The 20,283-nt window shown below is 41.4% G+C and overlaps 1 protein-coding gene across 7 annotated transcripts in view; it reads right to left on the reverse strand.

The window, feature by feature from the left end:
- Window positions 1–20,283, reverse strand: part of TDRD1 (tudor domain containing 1) — a 60,810-nt gene that overhangs the window by 4,797 nt on the left and 35,730 nt on the right. For all 7 annotated transcript variants that reach the window (XM_070752667.1, XM_070752664.1, XM_070752666.1 and 4 more), the window contains 6 exons: window positions 19,625–19,747; window positions 15,562–15,672; window positions 14,980–15,150; window positions 13,963–14,187; window positions 12,971–13,090; window positions 10,183–10,296 (listed from right to left, as the gene is read on the reverse strand). In XM_070752667.1, coding sequence (XP_070608768.1) covers window positions 10,183–10,296; window positions 12,971–13,090; window positions 13,963–14,187; window positions 14,980–15,150; window positions 15,562–15,672; window positions 19,625–19,747 — 864 coding nt within the window. The remainder of the gene's footprint in view (window positions 1–10,182; window positions 10,297–12,970; window positions 13,091–13,962; window positions 14,188–14,979; window positions 15,151–15,561; window positions 15,673–19,624; window positions 19,748–20,283) is intronic.

A 20,283-nucleotide genomic window follows, 5' to 3' on the forward strand; every position in this document is an offset into this window, starting at 1 on the left:
GTCTTCTTTAGCCAAATCATAGTTTTCTTCATAGGAAAAGCCATTGTGGAGAATGTCCCTATTTCTAAACTGAAGAGTGAAAAGTGAAAAAGAGAAGAAATCTTAAAAGTATCTTTTTAAAAGAGAAAACTACTGTATTTTTCGGGAATATAACAATATAGTTTTGGGGGAGAAAAACGGGGGGGAAATCTACCTACCTACCTAAAAATCTGGCTAGTGTCCTTAATCTGGTCAGCTTCAGCACATCATTTGATTCCCTGGTTAGGGCTAGAAAAAAAAACTTTTTTGGAGGGAATGGCAATGAAACAAGCCTGCAAAGACTTAGGGCTAAAAAAGTCTTCAGAGGAGCAATGAAAACAAGCCTGCAAGCAGGGAAGATCGTTAGTACCTCATTGGGGCTGAAAAAAACTTTTTCAGATGGAATAACAATGAAAACAAGCCAACAAAGGCTTCGGGCTAGAAAAAAAACTTTGGAGTAACAATGAAAAAATCCTGCAAGCTGCAAAGATCGTTAGCAAAAAAAGCTTCGAAAAAGCTACATTCCGAGTTTGCATAGAGGGGCGGCATTATGGGATACGGCATTGCATATTTGACATAAATATAAATAAGAGTGTCCAGAAATATTTCATAAGAAGAGTCCTTCCCTCCTCCTCTTGCAACAAAATATCTTACTCCACCAGACTTGAAATAGTGATCCAGGACCACCCGCGATAAACAAAAATCCACGAAGTAGGATTTTTTTCTCTCTCTCTGCCCCACACATTGTCCCTCATTTCCTCCCCCCCTCCTCTTTAGCTCTCATCTCTCTGCCTCCATCTCTCTCTCTGGGAATCCTCACGAGGGGCTCCCAGAGACTCCACTTTGGCAGGGACACTGCTGAGCTAGCCGGTCCCAGTGGCTCTGGCAGCTTACCTTCGAGGAACAGCAGCACTAGGAATGTCATGTCCACGCCACCGCAACTGTCTCTCCCGGGACTGGCTAACTCAGCAGCGCGTCTGCCTTGTTCCTGCCAAAGAGATGCTTTGCTGCTGGGTGCAGAGCGGAGTCTCCGGGAGCCCCTTGTGAGGATTCCCCGAGAGAGAGACGGAGGCAGAGAGACGAGAAGAGAAAGGGTGGAAGTGAGGGACAATGTGTGCATGCAGGGAATCCTCCTCCCGGAGGCTCTGCTCCACACCAGGTTAAGCCCCAGCAGCAACCTGCAATGCACTGAATCCGCAAAAGGTGAATGGCGAGGGATCATTGTACTATGATTAGACAATTTACAACTACTGTATTTTTCAATGTATAAGACGCACCAATGTATAAGACGCACCTAGATTTTAGAGGAGGAAAAAAGCATTCTGAACCAAATGGTGTAGTATTATATTGTTTAATAAAATACCAGTGTAGCAGAATAATTTTTACAACGATGTATACTTTTAAAAAACATGTACACTTTTTACAAACTTCAAACTTGACAGCTTCAAGACTTGTGGACTTCAACTCCCAGAATTCCTCCACCAGTCATGATAGCTCGGAAATGGGAGTTGAAGTCCACAAGCCTTAAACTTGCCAGGTTTGAAGATCCTTGCACTCCTAACCTCTAACTTGGGGGTCTTCCAACTTGCAGCTTTAAGACTTGTGGACTTCAACTCCCAGAATTCCTCCATCAGTCATGCCAGACTCGGCTCTCCTCCTGGTTCTCTCACCCCCCCATACCCCACGGTTCATATTCACACCCCCTTCTGCTCTAGTTGGACTTAGAGCTGGCATTGCTCTACAACTGCATGACAGCTCCAGGCTCTGAAGACATAGCAGCCGTGAGTGGGAAGCCAAGCCCAGCTGAGGAAAATCTTGATGAAGATTATGCACCTGGGATCAGCAGTAGTGTGAGTTGGGCTAGCTTTCCACCAGATTCTTTTCTTTTAAAGAGAGAGAGAGAAAAGGGGGTGGGCAAATAACCAGTTTCTCTAGAGCAGAGGTCCCCAACCGCCGGTCCGCGGACCGGGACCGGGCCGTTGGGGTTTTCCAGCCGGTCCGCGGCGTCGGAGACCCAAAGCCCATCCTGCGTGGAGGAAGACGGAGCCAAGCAGGGCCACCCGGAGACCTTTTCCCGTCTTCTTCTCCTCGCTCGCTCCCCTCATAACCAGCAGCCCCGCTCGCGGGGGGATGCCCGTTCGTAGCTACGCCAGCCCGCCAAGCGTCGAGGGGGCTTCTGAGGCTGAAGGGAAGAGCCGGAATGCCCTTCCCGCGTTTAGATTGCTTGCCGTTGGGGGAAACGGAGGAGGCGGCGGCGGCGGTGGGGCGCGATCGCCTACTTTCTGGAGCGAGGAGAAAAGAACCGCTGCCTCCTCCGTTTTCCCCAACAGCAAGCAATCTAAACCCGGGAAGGGCATTCCGGCTCTTCCCTTCAGCCTCAGAAGCCCCCTCGACGCTTGGCGGGCTGGTAGCTACGAACGGGCATCCCCCCGCGAGCGGGGCGGCTGGTTATGAGGGGGAGCGAGCGAGGAGAAGAAGACGGGAAAAGGTCTCCGGGTGGCCCCGCTTGGCTCCGTCTCCCTCCACACAGGATGGGCTTTGGGTCTCCGACGCCCTCGCCCGTTCCCTCAGGAGCGATGAGTGGGACGTCTTCTTCTCCTCGCTCGCTCCCCTCATAACCATCCCTCCAGCGTCGAGGGGGCTTCCGAGGCTGAAGGGAAGAGCCGGAATGCCCTTCCCGCGTTTAGATTGCTTGCCGTTGGGGGAAACGGAGGCGGCGGCGGTGGGGCGCGATCGCCTACTTTCTGGAGCGAGGAGAAAAGAACCGCCGCCTCCTCCGTTTTCCCCAACAGCAAGCAATCTAAACCCGGGAAGGGCATTCCGGCTCTTCCCTTCAGCCTCAGAAGCCCCCTCGACGCTTGGCGGGCTGGTAGCTACGAATGGGCATCCCCCCGCGAGCGGGGCGGCTGGTTATGAGGGGAGCGAGCGAGGAGAAGAAGACGGGAAAAGGTCTCCGGGTGGCCCCGCTTGGCTCCGTCTCCCTCCACACAGGATGGGCTTTGGGTCTCCGACGCCCTCGCCCGTTCCCTCAGGAGCGATGAGTGGGACGTCTTCTTCTCCTCGCTCGCTCCCCTCATAACCATCCCTCCAGCGTCGAGGGGGCTTCTGAGGCTGAAGGGAAGAGCCGGAATGCCCTTCCCGCGTTTAGATTGCTTGCCGTTGGGGGAAACGGAGGAGGCGGCGGCGGTGGGGTGTGATCGCCAAGTTTCTGGAGCGAGGAGAAAAGAACCGCTCGAGCTTGAAAAATAAAGAAGGAGGGTTATGGTTGGCGCTCGCTGATTTTATTATTATTATTGTTTGGTGGCTGAGTCTATTGAAGCCTCCCTTGAATGGAAGAGATGGGGAGAAAGAATCCAGCCTTTTCCCATCTACGGGGTTATGTTTTTGTGTGTGCGTCTGTGCGCCCTCTGTTGTTAAACTCTCTGGAGAGCGGAGAGCCTCTTGCAGCCACCGGCTTCGGCGCCGCTCTGTCCCGCTCATCGCCCGCCCGTATCCAGCAGATAGGCTTTGAGTTTTTGGCTGGGGGGGGAGAAGTAGGACCTTCCTAAGTCCCCCCCAGCCAAAATCACAAAGCCAGGCAGCCCCCAGCCGCCAAAGGAGCCTCCTCATTCTCCCCACCCTGTGGAGAAGGGGTGGGGCGGCAGGCTCTCCTTACTGACAAGCAGGTCATGTGTGTCCAGGGCTCCTTCCCCTCCTGCTAGCTGCGAGTTGGAGGGGGAGGGGCTCTGGATGCTAATCATTAGCAGCTAATGGAAAGCTAGATATGACGTCAGGTGTCCCACCCTTATGACTCCTGTAGCTGTGTTCTGGTGTCGTGCAGCCCAGCAGCAGATTTTCTGGTTAAAGTGAAAAAACAAATACTGTAACAGTGAAAATTCATAGCAGCAGTGGCTGTGTCCAGTAGCAGCAAGTAGTGGTCATCATCATCAGTGCCCATCTCCAGTAGCAATAGCCATCTTTCTGTGTTAGGGGCCCACTACGCCTTCACCTCTAACCCTTGTAAAATGAATAAAAAACAAACATCACTGAAGAGCTTCTTTGAAAAGGAAGAAAGTCCCAATGAGACAGATGAAGACTCCATGACTGCTAAAAAAAAGAAAGCTGCATTTAAAAGAAAATACAATGAGTCCTACTTAAATTATGGGTTCATTGCAACTGGCGATTCACATGCCCCAAGCCCACTCTGTCTGTTATGTGGCGAACGGCTATCCAACGAGGCCATGAAGCCTTCAAAACTGGTTCGCCACTTACAGACCAAGCACCCTGCATCAAAAGACAAGCCTTTGGAGTTTTTTGAAAGAAAAAAACGCGAACACGAAGGACAGAAGCAATTATTGAAGGCCACCACATCAACAAATGTGTCTGCTCTGAGAGCATCATTCTTAGTGGCTAACCGCATTGCCAAGGCTAAGAAGCCCTTCACTATTGGTGAAGAGTTGATCCTGCCTGCCGCTAAGGACATTTGCCAGGAACTTTTAGGAGAGGCTGCGGTTAAAAAAGTGGCACAGGTTCCTCTTTCAGCAAGCACTGTCAGTAGACGAATTAATGAAATAGCAGAAGACATTGAGGTACAATTGTTGGAGAGGATTAATGCGTCACCATGGTACGCAATCCAAGTTGACGAGTCTACTGACGTTGACAACAAGGCAGTGATGCTTGTTTATGTGCGATATATTTTTCAAGAGGATTTGCATGAGGATATGTTATGTGTATTATTGTTGCCAGCCAACACCACAGGTGCAGAACTATTCAAGTCTTTGGATGATTACATATCAGGAAACCTAAACTGGTCATTTTGTGTCGGTATATGCACAGACGGAGCAGCTGCCATGACTGGACGGCTTTCTGGTTTAACTACCCGGGTCAAAGAGGTTGCGTCTGAATGCGACTCTACGCACTGTGTCATCCATAGAGAAATGCTGGCAAGCCGAAAAATGTCACCTGAACTTAACAGCGTTTTGCAAGATGTGATTAAAGTTATTAATCACATAAAAGCACATGCCCTTAACTCACGTCTGTTCGAGCAGCTCTGTGAGGAGATGGACGCGGAGCACAAACGTCTTCTCCTACACACAGAAGTCAGATGGCTTTCTAAAGGTAGAGCACTGGCCAGAGTTTTTGAGTTACGAGACCCGCTTTATAGATTTCTTTTAGAAAAAGAATCGCCACTTGCAGCACATTTCAGTAGTAAGGAATGGGTCACAAAACTTGCTTACTTATGTGACATATTCAACTTTTTGAACGAACTTAATCTGTCACTTCAAGGGAGAATGACAACTGCCTTCAAGTTGGCAGATAAAGTTGCTGCATTTAAAGCCAAACTGGAAGTGTGGGGACTGCGAGTGAGAAAAGGGATATTTGACATGTTTCAAACATTAGCAGGAATTTTGGAAGAGACCGAGCCTGAGCCTTCATTCTCCCAGCTTGTACATGATCACCTATCTCAGCTTTCAGAAGAGTTTGAGCGCTATTTTCCGACCACAAAAGACCCACGAACTAGGAAGGAATGGATTCGCAACCCATTTGTGAACAAGCCAGGTGAATCGACCTTGTCCGTGCTTGAAGAAGACCAACTGATTGAGATTGCAAATGATGGTAGCCTTAAAAGTATGTTTGAGACTTCAAATCTCCCAACATTCTGGATTAAAGTCCAGGCTGAATATCCTGGGATCGCCACCAAAGCACTGAAAACTCTGCTTCCTTTTCCAACATCCTATCTTTGTGAAACTGGGTTTTCTGCCATGACAACAGCAAAAACGAGATTACGGAGTAGACTGGACATAAGGAACACACTTCGGGTTTCACTGTCTCCCATCACCCCCAGATGGGACCGTCTTGTTGCAGGAAAACAAGCCCAGTGCTCCCACTGATCCAGGGAAACAAGCCTGGTGCTCCCACTCATTTTGAACCTATGGTAAGTTGAATCACATTCTCATTATAAATGTCATAATTATATGATAAGTATGCACTAAGCTCCACCCCTCCATAACCCCACCCCCATATGACCAAAGCCCCCCCCCCCCCCAACCGGGCCATGGAAAACTGGTCTAGCTTAAAGCCGGTCCCTGGTGCAAAAAAGGTTGGGGACCTCTGCTCTAGAGCAGTGTTTCCCAACCATGGCCACTTGAAGATATTTGGACTTCAACTTCCAGAATTCCCCAGTCCAAATATCTTCAAGTGGCCATGGTTGGGAAACACTGCTCTAGAGAAAGAAATGTGTATCTCCCATCAATTGGAGTGTAATTCTGTCTTTCTTTCTGACTTTCTGTCTTTCCATTGCAATTGATGGGAGATACACATTTCTTTCTCTAGAGAAGCTTGTTATTCGCCCACCCTCTTTTCTCTCTCTTTCTCTTTAAAAGAAAAGAACCAGGTGGAAAGCTAGCCATTCCCATCTGAACTCACACCCCAGCAGATACCTTCCTCAGAGCTTCCTTACATTGCAAGTAGAGCAATGGAAAAAACCCTGCAAAGATTTACGGCTTGGAAAACATCCTTCTTTCCAGAGAGTAACAGTGAAAGAGCTGAAGGAAACTTACTCAGAGCAAGTCAGAGTAATGAAACAAACCCTGCAAAGACTTAGGGCTTGAAAATATTGTAACAATGAAAGAGCTTGGGTACATTAATAGCACCTGGTTAGGGCTGGAAAGAAATATCTGGAGCAAGTAAATGAAAAAAAAACTATGAAGACAGGTTTTGGAATACATTTTTGGCAGACATTAACAATGAACAAGCTTGCAAGGGGTAAAAGCTGGGAACATTGTTAGCACCTGGTTAGGGCTAGAAAGAAACTTACCCAGAGTAAGTCAGAGTAATGAAACAAACCCTGCAAAGACTTAGGGCTTGGAAAACATTCTTCACAGAAAGAAACAATGAAAGAGGCTGCAAGGTAAGAACTGGGAAGATCGTTAGCAGCTAGTTAGGGCTGGGGGAGAAAAAGCTACATTCAGTGTATAAGACGCACCCTAATTATCAGGCAATTTGGGGAATGAAAAAGATGCGTCTAATACACCAAAAATACAATATGTTGTCTCCGATCAAATCTAACAGTTCATAAAATCATATACCAAGATGTCCTTCCTGTCAGTGACTACTTTACCTTCAACCACAACAACACACGATTCAAACTTAACCTAAACCGCTCCAAACTAGATTGCAGAAAATACAACTTCAACAATAGAATGATCAACGCCTGGAATGCATTACCTGAGTCTGTGGTTTCCCCCCCCCAAAATCCAAAATCTTTAACCTCGGATTGTCTACAGTTGACTGCTCCCTTTTCCTAAGAGGTTTGTAAGGGGCATGCACAAGTGTACCATAGTGCCTACGGTCCCCGTCCTACTTTTTTCTTTTATCATTACTTTCAACTTATGTTATGCTTATACAAACTACAATCCTATATTTATTCAACTAGATAGATAGATAGATAGATAGATAGATAGATAGATAGCGTACCAAAGAGGTGTGACAATTGCATACTTGGCCAGGAGAAACAATGAAAGGGATGCAGCAAAAACAGTTGCTGGATACTTTGAAACAACTAGAAAGAGATCCTCAAAAAGATCAACAAAACTCAAAAATCATAGAAGAAAAAACTCTGACAAAACACAAATTAAATCTCCAGAATGAGAAGAGATTGCAAGAAAAATAAGATTAGTGAATCAAGATTACTTTGAAAATGTTAATCAGCCTAATAGATGGTTATCCCATAGATTGAAAATAGAGAAAAAAAATAGTACAATGAGATCAGTGATGGCGAACCTTTTTGAGGCTGTGCCCAAACCGCAACCCAACACCCACATATTTATCTCCGAGTGCCAATAGTGCAAATTATCATATTTTTCAGACTATGATGCACCAAGACTGTGAAGAGGTAAGTAAGAAAAAAACTTTTGTCCCCCCTGCCCCCTAGGAGGCCTCTTAAACTCTCTGCATACCCCGCTTTTTGCAAAACAAGTGAAAAACAGGGCCATTTTTGCAAAAAATAGGGCACACAGAGTGCTTCTGAGGGCTCGGGTAAGGCACAAACACCCCAGTTTTTGTGAAAGTTTTTGAGAGTTTTTGTGAAAACTGGGTGCCAATAGGTTCATCATCACGGGGCTAGAGGATGAGCGTAACATCTTCATTGCTTAAAGGTAGCCTTGGCTTCTGCTTAGGAAAAGCACAACTAGCAGCAGGTGTAACACTCCACCAGTAATAAGAGCTGGAAGGGACCTTGGAGGTCTGGGCAACCTTAAAACACTCCAAGAGTCCTTTGGACCCATCCTTTTCCACAGAAAAGAAAACACTGGAAGCCCCAGAACCTGGATGGGCATGGGCAACATCTTCCCCACCTAGTCACATGAACCTCTCCAGCCACAAATGGGTGAATTCACTCAGTTAAGGCAAAAGCTTAACTGAGTGAAACCCACAGCCAGCTCAATCAGCTTGATCCTGGTAGCATCTGCCTGTCCCAACTGCAATCGGGAAGACAGCTTCACACTTTTGTGTCCTTGGTTTCTAGGAAAGAATAGGAAGGTATTTTCAAAGATTCCCCTTTTGCGTCTGAAGTACAATTCCTTCAAGCTGATTGAGCTGGCTGTGTCTTCCAGCCACAAAAGGGGAATCTTTGAAAATATATTTGGTTCCTCTCCCCCCCTCCCGCTCCCCCGTCCCCCGTGCAGGTTTGGTTTTGTTGATAATCTTGGAAGGGAAAGTGCAAATGACCGGCAGGGGTGGGCACTGTCCCCAGAGCTAAGAACGGGAGAAGCCCAGAAGAAGCTGAATCAGTGGCTATCTTGACACGGAAAGCCGGATCTGGAGCAGCGGCTGAAACTTCTGTGCTCCGCCAATCCCGGTGGAAATGGCTGCAACTCCAAGCAAGCCGCCTGGTTTGTGCCCCCTGGCCCCCGCTGACTCACAGCCATAGTGTGACTGCCGCCGGAAAGTGGGGGCCGGGGGATGCAAGCTGGGCGGGTGGTAGCTTGCTCAGTGCTGGCAGCACGCCGGGCACAGATTTTGGACACCGCTCCTAATCCGGTTTTCCATGCCAAGATAGCCGCTGCTGCAGCTTCAGACGCCGCACAGAGTGGCTGCCAAGAAGAAGGGGCTCAGGAACAGGGTGCTCCTTAATGGCGTGTAAGGGCTAAAGCTGCAGCAACGGCTATCTTGTGCACAGAGAGCCGGGTTGGAAGCAATGGCCAAAACCTCTGCGCCCCGTGCCCTGCCAATCCCAATGGAATCGGCCACATTGCCAAGCAAGCTGCCACCCGCCCCCGCTTGTGTCCCCCCCCACTGACTAACAGCCATATTGCGGCTGCTGCAGGCGGCTTGCTGATTCCATCAGGACTGGCAGCATGTGGGGTGGAGAGCTTTTGGCCGCTGTTTCCAACCTGCCTATCTGTGCTGAAGATAGCCACTGCTGCAGCTTCAGCTCCCACTAAGAACTAAAACAAGCAGTAACTAAACAGAAGAACAATAAGACACCAGCGCCAGATGGTGTTCCAGGAGATTACTACAAAGCAAACAAAAGGTGAAGGTATAGATAAATGGGGAGTCCCAGAGAAGGGTGGCCTAGAAATCGAAATAATAAATAATAAACAAAATAAACATGATGGAAGAATTTAATATTGGGAAAGGGGTAAGACAAGGCTGCCTGTTATCACTTTTATTATTTATTATCTCAATTGAAATACTATTAAATTAGAAAGAACGATGAAATAAGGGGAACTAATTTTTTTTTTAAATTACAAAACAGAGGCATTAGCAGATGACCTAGTGTTTTTCTTAGAATATCCAACAGAATCTGCAACACAATTACTAAGTAAAATAGAACTATTTGGAAAAATTGCAGGACTCAAAATTAGTAAAGACAAAACAAAAATATTAACTAAAAATTCTATCCACTGACCACCTAATAAACTATTGAAATTGTGAAGTAATTAATATTATTATTACATCTCTTCCAGGAGCTATTGGAGTCATGTGTTAAACCACTAAATGCATATATTGGTTTCTGAGTTAAATGAAATAAATACATTATTACATTATACATTAAATACATTAAAACAATGCTGATTTCATCTAAACCACAAATCTCTGCAGCACATTCTACATAAATAAACATTTTATTTTATCAATTTATTCAAATCCACACATTTCAGTTTTCCAAGTCCATTACTTTACCTGAGAACCTGGCACAACAGGGTTCCCCAACCTTTGGTTGGAAAATGCTATCATTTTGAGCACAACAATAGTCAGCAAGTTCAATCATTAGTTTTTTGAGCTTTTCTAAATCCACTGAAATGAAAAGAAAACATTTTAAAGGGCTACTTTTAAATAACATGTCCAAATATATTAAGTCCTGAAAAAGTAATCTTTCATCTGTGTAAGTTTATTTGCGTTTAAAATTTATGTATTCATATGTGTGCACGAAAATACAAAAATACAAAAACACACACACATGCATATTCACAATTATCTCCCACTCTGGGAGGCTTTCTGTCTTTTAGTCCTGAACTAATCACCAACAGTGTTAAAGTTCTTACATTCTCTTCATCTACAGGGCTTTATTGTTTTTATGTTTGCCTGTATGAAATACTGGTAACAAGGAACAAAATCCTGAGTAATCCCAGCTCACTTGCTGTCTTCTCACTACTCTCATATTTATCAATGGGCTAACTGAATGGAAGGCTAAAAAACTTGAACAAAGCCTTTAAGCTAGCCTACTTATTATCAAAAGCCAGGAAGGTACCCTAAACAATATAGTTGAAAAAATAGATCACTACGTCTCAAACACGCTTAGCTTTTCAACAATTCAACAACACAAGGAAATGGAAATAAACAGCTAAGCTTTTGAACTCTGCTGACATAATGGGAACAGAATTCTGAAGCTGCTTTCAGTTTACAATAATTATGTGAAAGTGCCAAGGATTTAGTTTGAGTGCTTTTTCATCTGTCATTTCCCAGATTCTGAAAAATCTATTATTATTATTGTGTCCTACTTCAGTTTCAAAAGAATAAAAAAAGTCACAGTGTCCTCAGAGAGTGTTTCCTTATTTCTTAAGGGAAATAAAATGTTTAGTTTTTAAGATAATTTTTAAATTAACTATTCTATTAATTGGCTTAGAAATGTTTTATATGTTGTATCTTTTTATCAAAATGTTTTAAGCCACCTCGTGTCCACGGAGAGGGACAGCATAAGTCCAATAAATAAATAAAATAAAATAAAATAAATGTGCCTAAAAAAACAACTATCCATCCACTATCCACTTCTTTAAAATTTCAGAGTTGCCTACTAATATGAAAGGTTATCAGGAGGCACACTTGAGTAGTTGTAGAAATGTTAAAACCTGGAAAATTATTAGTTGCACCACCACAATAATTTCAGCACTGGAACAACTTGTCTCCAGAAGTTGTGAATGCTCTAACACTAGAAGTGTTAAAGAAATTGGACAACCATTTGTTGAAAAGTTATAGGATTTCCTGCCTGAGCATGGGGTTGGGCTAGAAGACCTACAAGGTCCCTTCCAACTCGTTAATTTGTTATTCAATTCTCAAAAATTTTCCCTTCCAATTAAAGAACAGCTGTCAACATACTGGCTTTTATTCCTTACTATAATAGTTGCATTACTATGGAAAACGTTCCCTATGCAGCATATCTTATTGCCCCAATTTTCTTCTGTGATAGCTTAGCACCATCACTTTCCATCCTCCCTTCAACTAGTTTTAATTTTTGCCTTTTCCCTACTTTTTCATCCCAAATCTCTTCTGGAGAAATATAATTCCATATCTGGAACAAAACAATCCCATTTTGTTCTATGTGAAATCCAAAACCTTCAAAACATGATTGTTTTGATTTGGTTTGAATCCCAAACATGTGAAACAGCTCTACTTTGCATGAAATATTTAATGCATCAGAATTAATTTTTAGAGTGAAATATATTTCTCTTTTCCTATAGCTTCCAATAGTCTTTTTGTAACTTTTTTGACATTTTCAAAATTCTGTTTCTATAATAAATTAAAATATTCCAATGTTCCTGAAGTGACGTTATGTTTAAAAATGTGCTTAAACAAAATTCTAAAATTTTCCCTGCTTTATTTTGAATGGATAAAAATGTAATGGATAAAAGTGATGTAATTTATTACTATACACTGTATTCTGATTTACCTGATTATCCTCAATAAGATACCTCTCTTCCCTATAAATAATTTATTAAATCAATGTTTTGTTTTATTTCAAACTGTAGGATCTACAACCACCTATTAATATAAAATTGTGTAATGGGGCTGCCAATCAAAGGAAATTGGTTGATTTTTCTAGAGAAAAAGTACCTGCTAATATTGTAACGGTAAAAGGGAAGTTCTAAATAAATTACTTGGCTTTTCTCATTTTGGGGAGCTGGGAAAGCAAGAATGGAACAGCAACATTCTTAAAAATTGGATGGTTTCCAAAACCACCCTGAAATATATGCTGCCAAAATTCAGTTATTTTGTGTCCAAATTTTAGCAGTGCAATACATACAAAATCTTCCTACTTGTACTATCTAACAGAAGCTCTGTATGAGGGTAGAGACCAGGGATGGGATCCTACCAGTGCGGTCCGGTGTGCCGCTCCGGTAGCGGCCCACTAATTGCGCAATTTGGACACAAGAGCTCCAGTGCTGTCTTTGCCAGACTGTGCACACCGCCATCTTTTCCCCTTAATTTTCAGTGATTTTTGGGCTCTCTGAGCATGCGCAAAGGAAAAATCATCCCTCTGAGCATGCGTGGAAGCAAAATCGCACTGGGGACAAAATGTCACAATGCGCATGCAGCGCACTGGTAGGAAGATAAGAAAAACCCATGCCTAGTAGAGACAGTGAGAAAGATAACACGCTGCAGGTTTGCTATAGTTTATTTATATAAATGCATAATTTGTGAATGGAGCAAATAAATATCATTTTTGTTGGCATAGTATACTTTTGGTTCTTACCTTTCATTTCATTTGGTATAACATAAAATAAGCCAGGATCTACCACATCTAATACAAGAGCTGATGTTGTATCACCAATAGGAACCACTGGCATTGTCCACTGCATGCTGGTAGATGTACCTATAAGATAAGATGAAAAATTAAAAATTACAGTGCATTTTTTGCAGCAATGAAAATGTTATGGAACATCACCATGCACTTCAAAACAAGACCTCATGTACTAAGGTATCTGGTATCTTCTGGATAACATGCTACAATAATTATAATCTAAACTTAAAAGAGAACAGAAAAAGTAAGCAAAATGTACCAAATTTGGACCAAAATATTTTATATTTCAATATTTCATTGTTTTATATATGCTGTAAGCTACCCCGAGTCTTCGGAGAGGGGAGGCATACAGATCTAATTAATAAATAATAAATACATTTCTGAGTTTTTGCCTTTATTTAGGATAAATTTAGATATTTTACTCATATTGTGATATACTGCAAAAAAAAAAATGGCTTGAAAAAACAGGAGAGTACATTCCCACTTGTCAGTTGCTGGAAAAAATTGTGATGAAGGTATAGTAAAAGAGTTAGATAAATATTACTGCCATTCTCGTTGTTAAGTTTATTGTTGTTTTTAAATCCTAGAATTTGGGAAGTTAAGAGTCCATGGTTGGTAATAAAATATTGACTTTGAATGTTATGAGTGATGCGTGTTTAGTTTTCCCTGTCAGGTTGCCAAATATAAAACTGAGTTTGGATATGTGCATTTCAGCTAGAATAAAGGTTTCAAACTCTGAAATGGTGGTATTCTAATCAAACAACATAAGGTATTCTTAATTCTTGCTTCCCAAGTTTGTAAAGAAATATGGCCAAATGTTCTATAGAAAACTTTTTTCCAAACTTGGAACTTAATTTTTCTCAGACAAGCAATTTTTAGAGATTGTCATACCATTCCATACAACAGCAATATTACATTATTTTGGAAATTACTTATCAACTCACATGGTAATGTATCTGGATTTAATAGTAAGTTTTCTTTAAAAGCCAAATGCTTCCTTATTAATATTTCGCTGATCATGGGAATGCTACTAGAATTATCAATAAGCTCCACTTCAGCACTATTCTTCATTAGAGAAATTACTCTGGCCTGAAGTTTTTTTTCAGTTGCATGCATCTGAAAAGTTGTTATAGCTTCTGTAGTCCATGTGTTATTTTTGGGTCTCACACCTGTGGTGAACAGAAAGAAATCTTAGACTTTCATTGCTCTTTAGAAGATGCTTTTTGAAATCATAATAAGCATAATATTTCATTCCATACAGTTATTAAAGAGCAAGCATTAGTAATTTTACTAGGAATTAATGCGAAGAGAAATACTTCATGATTTCTCAAAGCATTAAAAGGAGATTGCTATGATTTTTCATTTTTTGACTGTTTGGCACAATGTAATAGTACCTCACAGCAAATTGGATTGCTGAATGATTCAAAACGTTTTGATAGGAATGGGCAAAACTGTTAGGAATAGAAGTGTTCAATATATTTTATTAGGAAAGAAGTATTTTCTCTATGTCTGGTCTCTATTAAGGCCTGCAAGTACAGTATATCCTCTTGTGGAATTTAGCATTACAAAACTGCGTAATTGCTCAATAGACTACACAAAGCATCTTGACTTCTGATACTGCAAATTTTAGCCAAATCTAGAAACTATATATATATATATTTTAAAAATTGACCTTATTTCAAATGATCACATTAAAGATTATTTCTATATTAATTCCAAGTTAAAAGTAACTTGACAGGACTTAAAAGACTCAGCCATGTTGACTAGAAAGTATTATGATTATTTTGGATCAATTATATTATTTTAAGGTCCCAGAATTTTAAAGCATAACTTAATAAAAAGCAAAATTAAATTCTTTTATTCTGAACACCTTCCAGCATAATCAAATACTATGATGTATTATTTGGATTTTGATTTAATATCTTATACAAAATTCAAGTGTTTCCTACTACTGAAATTACCTGAAAGCCAACATTTGATTCCCTGAAAGGGAAGTTTTAAGAATGTAGATGAAATCTGTCTGATTTTATCTATAGGAATTTCTTCATAATTTCCATAATCTACAAACTGAACTTTAATTACTTCAAGTGAAATGACATCTTTTACACAGACACGATACCATTTACCATCACCTAATTTAAAAGAAAAGGATATTGAATAAACACATAATTTACCTTTTTCCAGAAATCTACACTTAACCAATTTTATTTAAATTACACTAATGTCATTGATAGCTAGATATTAACTCTCTTACAATAAAAGAAATGAAGTAAATGTAGTGATCTTATTCAGACAAAAAAAACTAAAGTGGCAACATTCAAGGCATAATGTAAAGTAAAACAAAACAAAATGCAACACTGTACTAACTTAAACTAGTCATATACTTTAGAAATATGAAATATCAATAGTCAACAATATGGTAAAATGGAACATTCACAGACCTAAAAGATTCCTTTACTGCTTCAATTTACGTTCAAATTTGATACATGCATACAACAAATGTCGACATCTCTTTAAAAAGTCAGAGGAAAAATATTATTTACCAGAAAAATAAGCACCATATACCTTCCCTTTTATTACTTGGGAAACGTTAGGTTTTGTTTTTTCACAGTACTCTGCTAAAGATAAGTTGAGTTCTTTAAGAGCATTCAAATCTGGAAAAGAATTGGTTGAGATATTGAGGTGTTCTAAGATTACTTCAAGGTTAATATTCTTCATTTCAGCCTGATCTGACTTGGGCTAGTCTTTGTAGCAAAAGCCTATAAATCAAACATTATAAAAATGATAAAATCAATGCCAATGGGACACTCTTATTTAATTATTTTAGGAAATTTATATTGCTGTCTATTCTGCACATGGCAACTTAAGGTGGCTTACAAGAATCTAAAAACCTCATATATGAAACAACACTAATTAAATAGAATAATCATTTAATTAATGAAATAACCCCCAACCCGTGACAATACATCACACAAACCATTTAATGGGCTCCATCCTGCTCTGCATTACCCAGACCCGCTGGAAGAACCAGGTCTTCAGTGCCTTTGAAGAGCGTTAGAGTGGGGCCATTCTAATCTCTGGGGAAATGTTAAAGAGAGGGAGACACCATGGAGAAGATCCCACTAGGATATCTCTCTAGGGCAGTGATGAACCTTTTCAGCACCGAGTGCCCTAACTGCAAACCAAAACCCACTTATTTATCACAAAGGGCCAACACTGCAATTTAACCTGAATAATGAGGTTATACTACCTATAATGATAAACAAGACAGAGTTTATCTTATTGTTCTAAGAAAAACATAAGTGCACTTTTATGACCAATTTTTTGCTTTTGAAAGATATTTAGTAACAAAAAAAAAATTATAATATCGGTTTGCCATTGTTGCAGCCCACCAGCAGCCTTTGTAGTGGGTAGCTGATTCCTACAGCTAAGAGGCTGATGTGGTGATGCACCAATGCTCTGTGCAGCTGGCACCCAAGTCGGACAGTGAGGAGGCTGGAGAGGACTTGGCGCCAGAGGCAGAGATTCAGCCAGAGCCTTCAGAACCTCCCATCAGTGATGAGGAAGAAGAGGAGGAGCATATTCTCAATGCACGGACACCCAGAACTGGCAAAAGGCAGGAATGGTTCCTTAGGAGTAAGGCTTTGAGCTATTTGGCCACTCTTCTAGCCTATTTAAGGAATGACAACGAAGGATCCCATTTGCAGGAAACAACTTCATTCATATTCCTTCGTGTCTTGACTCCAGAAACCTATTCTCTCTCTTGGCTTTTTTCCTGCAAATTGCTTCTCAGCATTTTGCCAAAACCTGTAAGATTGCTGTTATCTACAGGACTGTTTACTCAGAACTGAGTTGTTATTTCATGGATTGTACTGGCTGCTAATGAAGTTGAACTAACAGCCAATGTTCAGGAAAATATTGCTTTAAACTGTATTTGTGTTTGACAACTACTAAGAAAGCTCATTACCAGTTCTTAATTAGGTTTGTGTGTGCTGCATTCTTTGTGGTCTGTAGCTGGGGCAAAGCAACTATCACAGCCCTAGGGGATGGAACATGCAATATTCCTTGCCAGTAGATGTAACTGGCAAGAGACGGTCTCTCAGGTAACCTGGTCCCAAGTCATGAAGGGCACCTTGAATTGCACTTGGAAGCAAATTGGCAACCAATGCAGCTCCCATAATAGATGTGACATATGTGCATACCGAGGTCTGCACAAAAACATGTGAGCCACGGCAACTTCCAGATGCTCTTCAAGGGCAAGCTCAAGCAGAATGTGTTGCAATAGTCAAGACGGAAAGTGACTAGGTCATGAGTGACCCTGAATAGGGACTGTCAGTCCAGGAAAGGCATAACTGGCATTCAACCCACAGTTTCACAAAGGCCCTCCTGGCCACAATCACCAGTTGTTCTTTGAGCAGGTTCAGGAAAAAACCCAGATTATGCACAGGGTCTGTTTGGGGTAGTGCCACCCCATCAAGATTAAAGATGGCAATTCTCCTTGGGCCGAAAATCCCAACCCAGAGCCACTTGGTCTTGCCAGGATTCAGGTTTAACCTCTTGCTCCCCATCCAGCCCCTAACAGGCACTGAGAGAGGGAGAACACAGCATTGCTTAATTCACCGTGGGCTGAGATATACAGCTGAGTATCATCAGCATATTAATACCATCACAGTCCATGGTGATGGACAATCTCACCCAACTATTTCATATAAATGTTGAATAGGAACAGAGAGTACTGAGCCCTGCAGAACCCACAAAGCAGTGGGCAAGGCTGGATCTCTCCTCTCTTATCAACACTCCCTGAGAATGACCGCAGAGGAAGTAGTAGTAGTAGTAGTAGTAGTAGTAATAGTAGTAGTAATAATAATAATAATAATAATAATTATTATTATTTATTAGATTTGTATGCCGCCCCTCTCCGAAGACTCGGGGCGGCTCACAACTTGTAAGTGAACCAGGATAGCACAAGGCTTCCCACTTCCATTCCCAGTAGCCGCTCCAGAAAAATACTATGTTTTATGATATTGAAAGTCAAGTAGAGCAAGGATGGATGTACCATCTCCATCCTGCTCCCACCAGAGATCATCCAAAAGAATGACCAATGCAGTTTCTGACCCATATCCAGGCCTGAATCCTGATTGGTAGGGGCCCAGATAATCTACTTCATCCACAAACCCCTGGATCTGCTGCGCAACCACTTTCTCAGCAACCTTCTCCAAAAAGGGAAGATTGGAGACAAGTCAGAAATTATCCAACAGGATGGAATGGCTTCTTAAGAAGAGGACAGACCACAGCTTCCTTGAAATGTTGGTGCTCATGCTCCTGTAGGGAAACATTAATCACTGCTAAAGTCCACCATTCTGACATTTTCACAAGCCAGGAGGCACATAGATCTAAAACACAGGGCTTGTATGCATGCTCCTTACCATCCTGTCCACTCTTCATTAGCGAGAGGGTCAAACCATTCCCAGATAACAGGGTAAGAACCTGCCTCAAGGGCTTCCACAGAACCAGCAACCAGGCATCTTACTGGGAATGATGTAGAGCGATTTTATCTTCCAGAAAATCCTCAAATTCCTCAGCATGCTTTTATTATTATTATTAATTTATTAATTACTTTATTTATTTATTTATTTATTAGATTTGTATACCGCCCCTCTCCAAGGACTCGGAGCGACTCCTTCAGGTAGACCTCAATCTCCTCTTTCCCTATGAGAAAGCGGCTCACTTTAAGATAATGGCTGAGTGATTATCTGCAGATGCAATTGGTGCAGAGTTTTTATAATTGGCTGCATAAATTGTCATAATGTAGATCTTAATAACAGCTCTTACCCATGTTCGATTGAGTTCATATCCTGACAGGTTGATCAAGGACAAGCCCACTAATTCTAGGTCACATAGGCACTGCTCGGACAAGAACACCAAATCATCCAGGGCCTGACTATTTCCATTAAATCTCAGGCTACATCTAGCACCAAGGGATGGCAGGTTGAAGTCCCCCAGAACTATAAGCTTTCGGAACTCCACCGCCAGCCCTATGGCGAGGTCTAGGGATCCGGGTAGGGAAGCTGCAATGCAGCAGGGAGGCTGGTCCAGCAGCAGCAATCCCAACTGATCCTTGAACCCAACCTAAAAAAAAAGGATCTCACAGCCTGGCACTTGTGGAGCAATGCCACAAATGCAACAAGGGTATTTCTCCAGAAAGAAAAAAAACACATTGGTAAAAATAAGTACAGAATTTACTTATTCTATGCAATATGTATAGTTCCAGGACTGTATACATATTTATTTAACTAATTTTCTGGTAATTAACCAAAGAAAGTTATTCCATAGACTTGCACAAATTGTTTTTTGAGAAAATACTTACATCTGCAAACTTCATAAACATTTTTCTCTGTATAGCAGGTAAGAATTGTTTTTGATTAGCTGTATTTCTTTGGTGATTACACTAACACAGTGTATAGATAACATTTAATTATTTTGCTCTAAATTACAATATATTTATTTAAACTCAATTTTTATTATGTTAATGTCCTTTTCCTGAAGCTATCAAACCTATTTCTAGCCCCAAGGAGGATTAGAAAGCAAAGAAGGAAAAAAATGTACCGTCTTTGTTTAATAACTGGCAATAGAACTTGCTGGGACTGTACAACACAGACACCATGACATTTACCACCTGTTTAGCTGTTAATGTGACCCAAGACCAATTAACAGGCTCCTGCTTTTCACCTATAGGAAAGGAGAAGTGAATATAAAGAACTATGACAACTGTTTTAATTACCTTAATAAATATACATGAGAAACAATACTCATACATATAATTCAACCAAAATATCTATCAATTCTTTTCATTTTTAGAAGGAGCAGTTTTGATTTTAACATTAATAATGTCAACTGATAACTGGATAAAATATAATAAAGAATATATAAAATATTAAATAATGTATGGAGTGAGCACTGCCCAAGGCCCGCAACAAATCTATGAACAGGTCACTTTGTGTTTACTGGTCTTTTTTCTGTCTGAATTTAACAAAATAATTTGCACAACATTAATATGTCATGCCACAAAAATGAAGCATGAGCCTCTGACATAAAAATAGTGCTGGGTTTCATAAACTTTAAAATAGAAAGATTTATTTTGGCTTATTTATCTCTAGAGAAAAACATAGTTTTCATAGGCCCCACCCACTATGGCAGCAACTTTTTAAAACCATACCTTGTTCTTTAAAATCCACATTTGTTCCTGACCCTAAAAATGTACCTAT

The sequence above is a fragment of the Erythrolamprus reginae genome, chromosome 5, assembly GCF_031021105.1.
Source record: "Erythrolamprus reginae isolate rEryReg1 chromosome 5, rEryReg1.hap1, whole genome shotgun sequence".
Classification (NCBI taxonomy): Eukaryota; Metazoa; Chordata; class Lepidosauria; order Squamata; family Dipsadidae; genus Erythrolamprus; species Erythrolamprus reginae.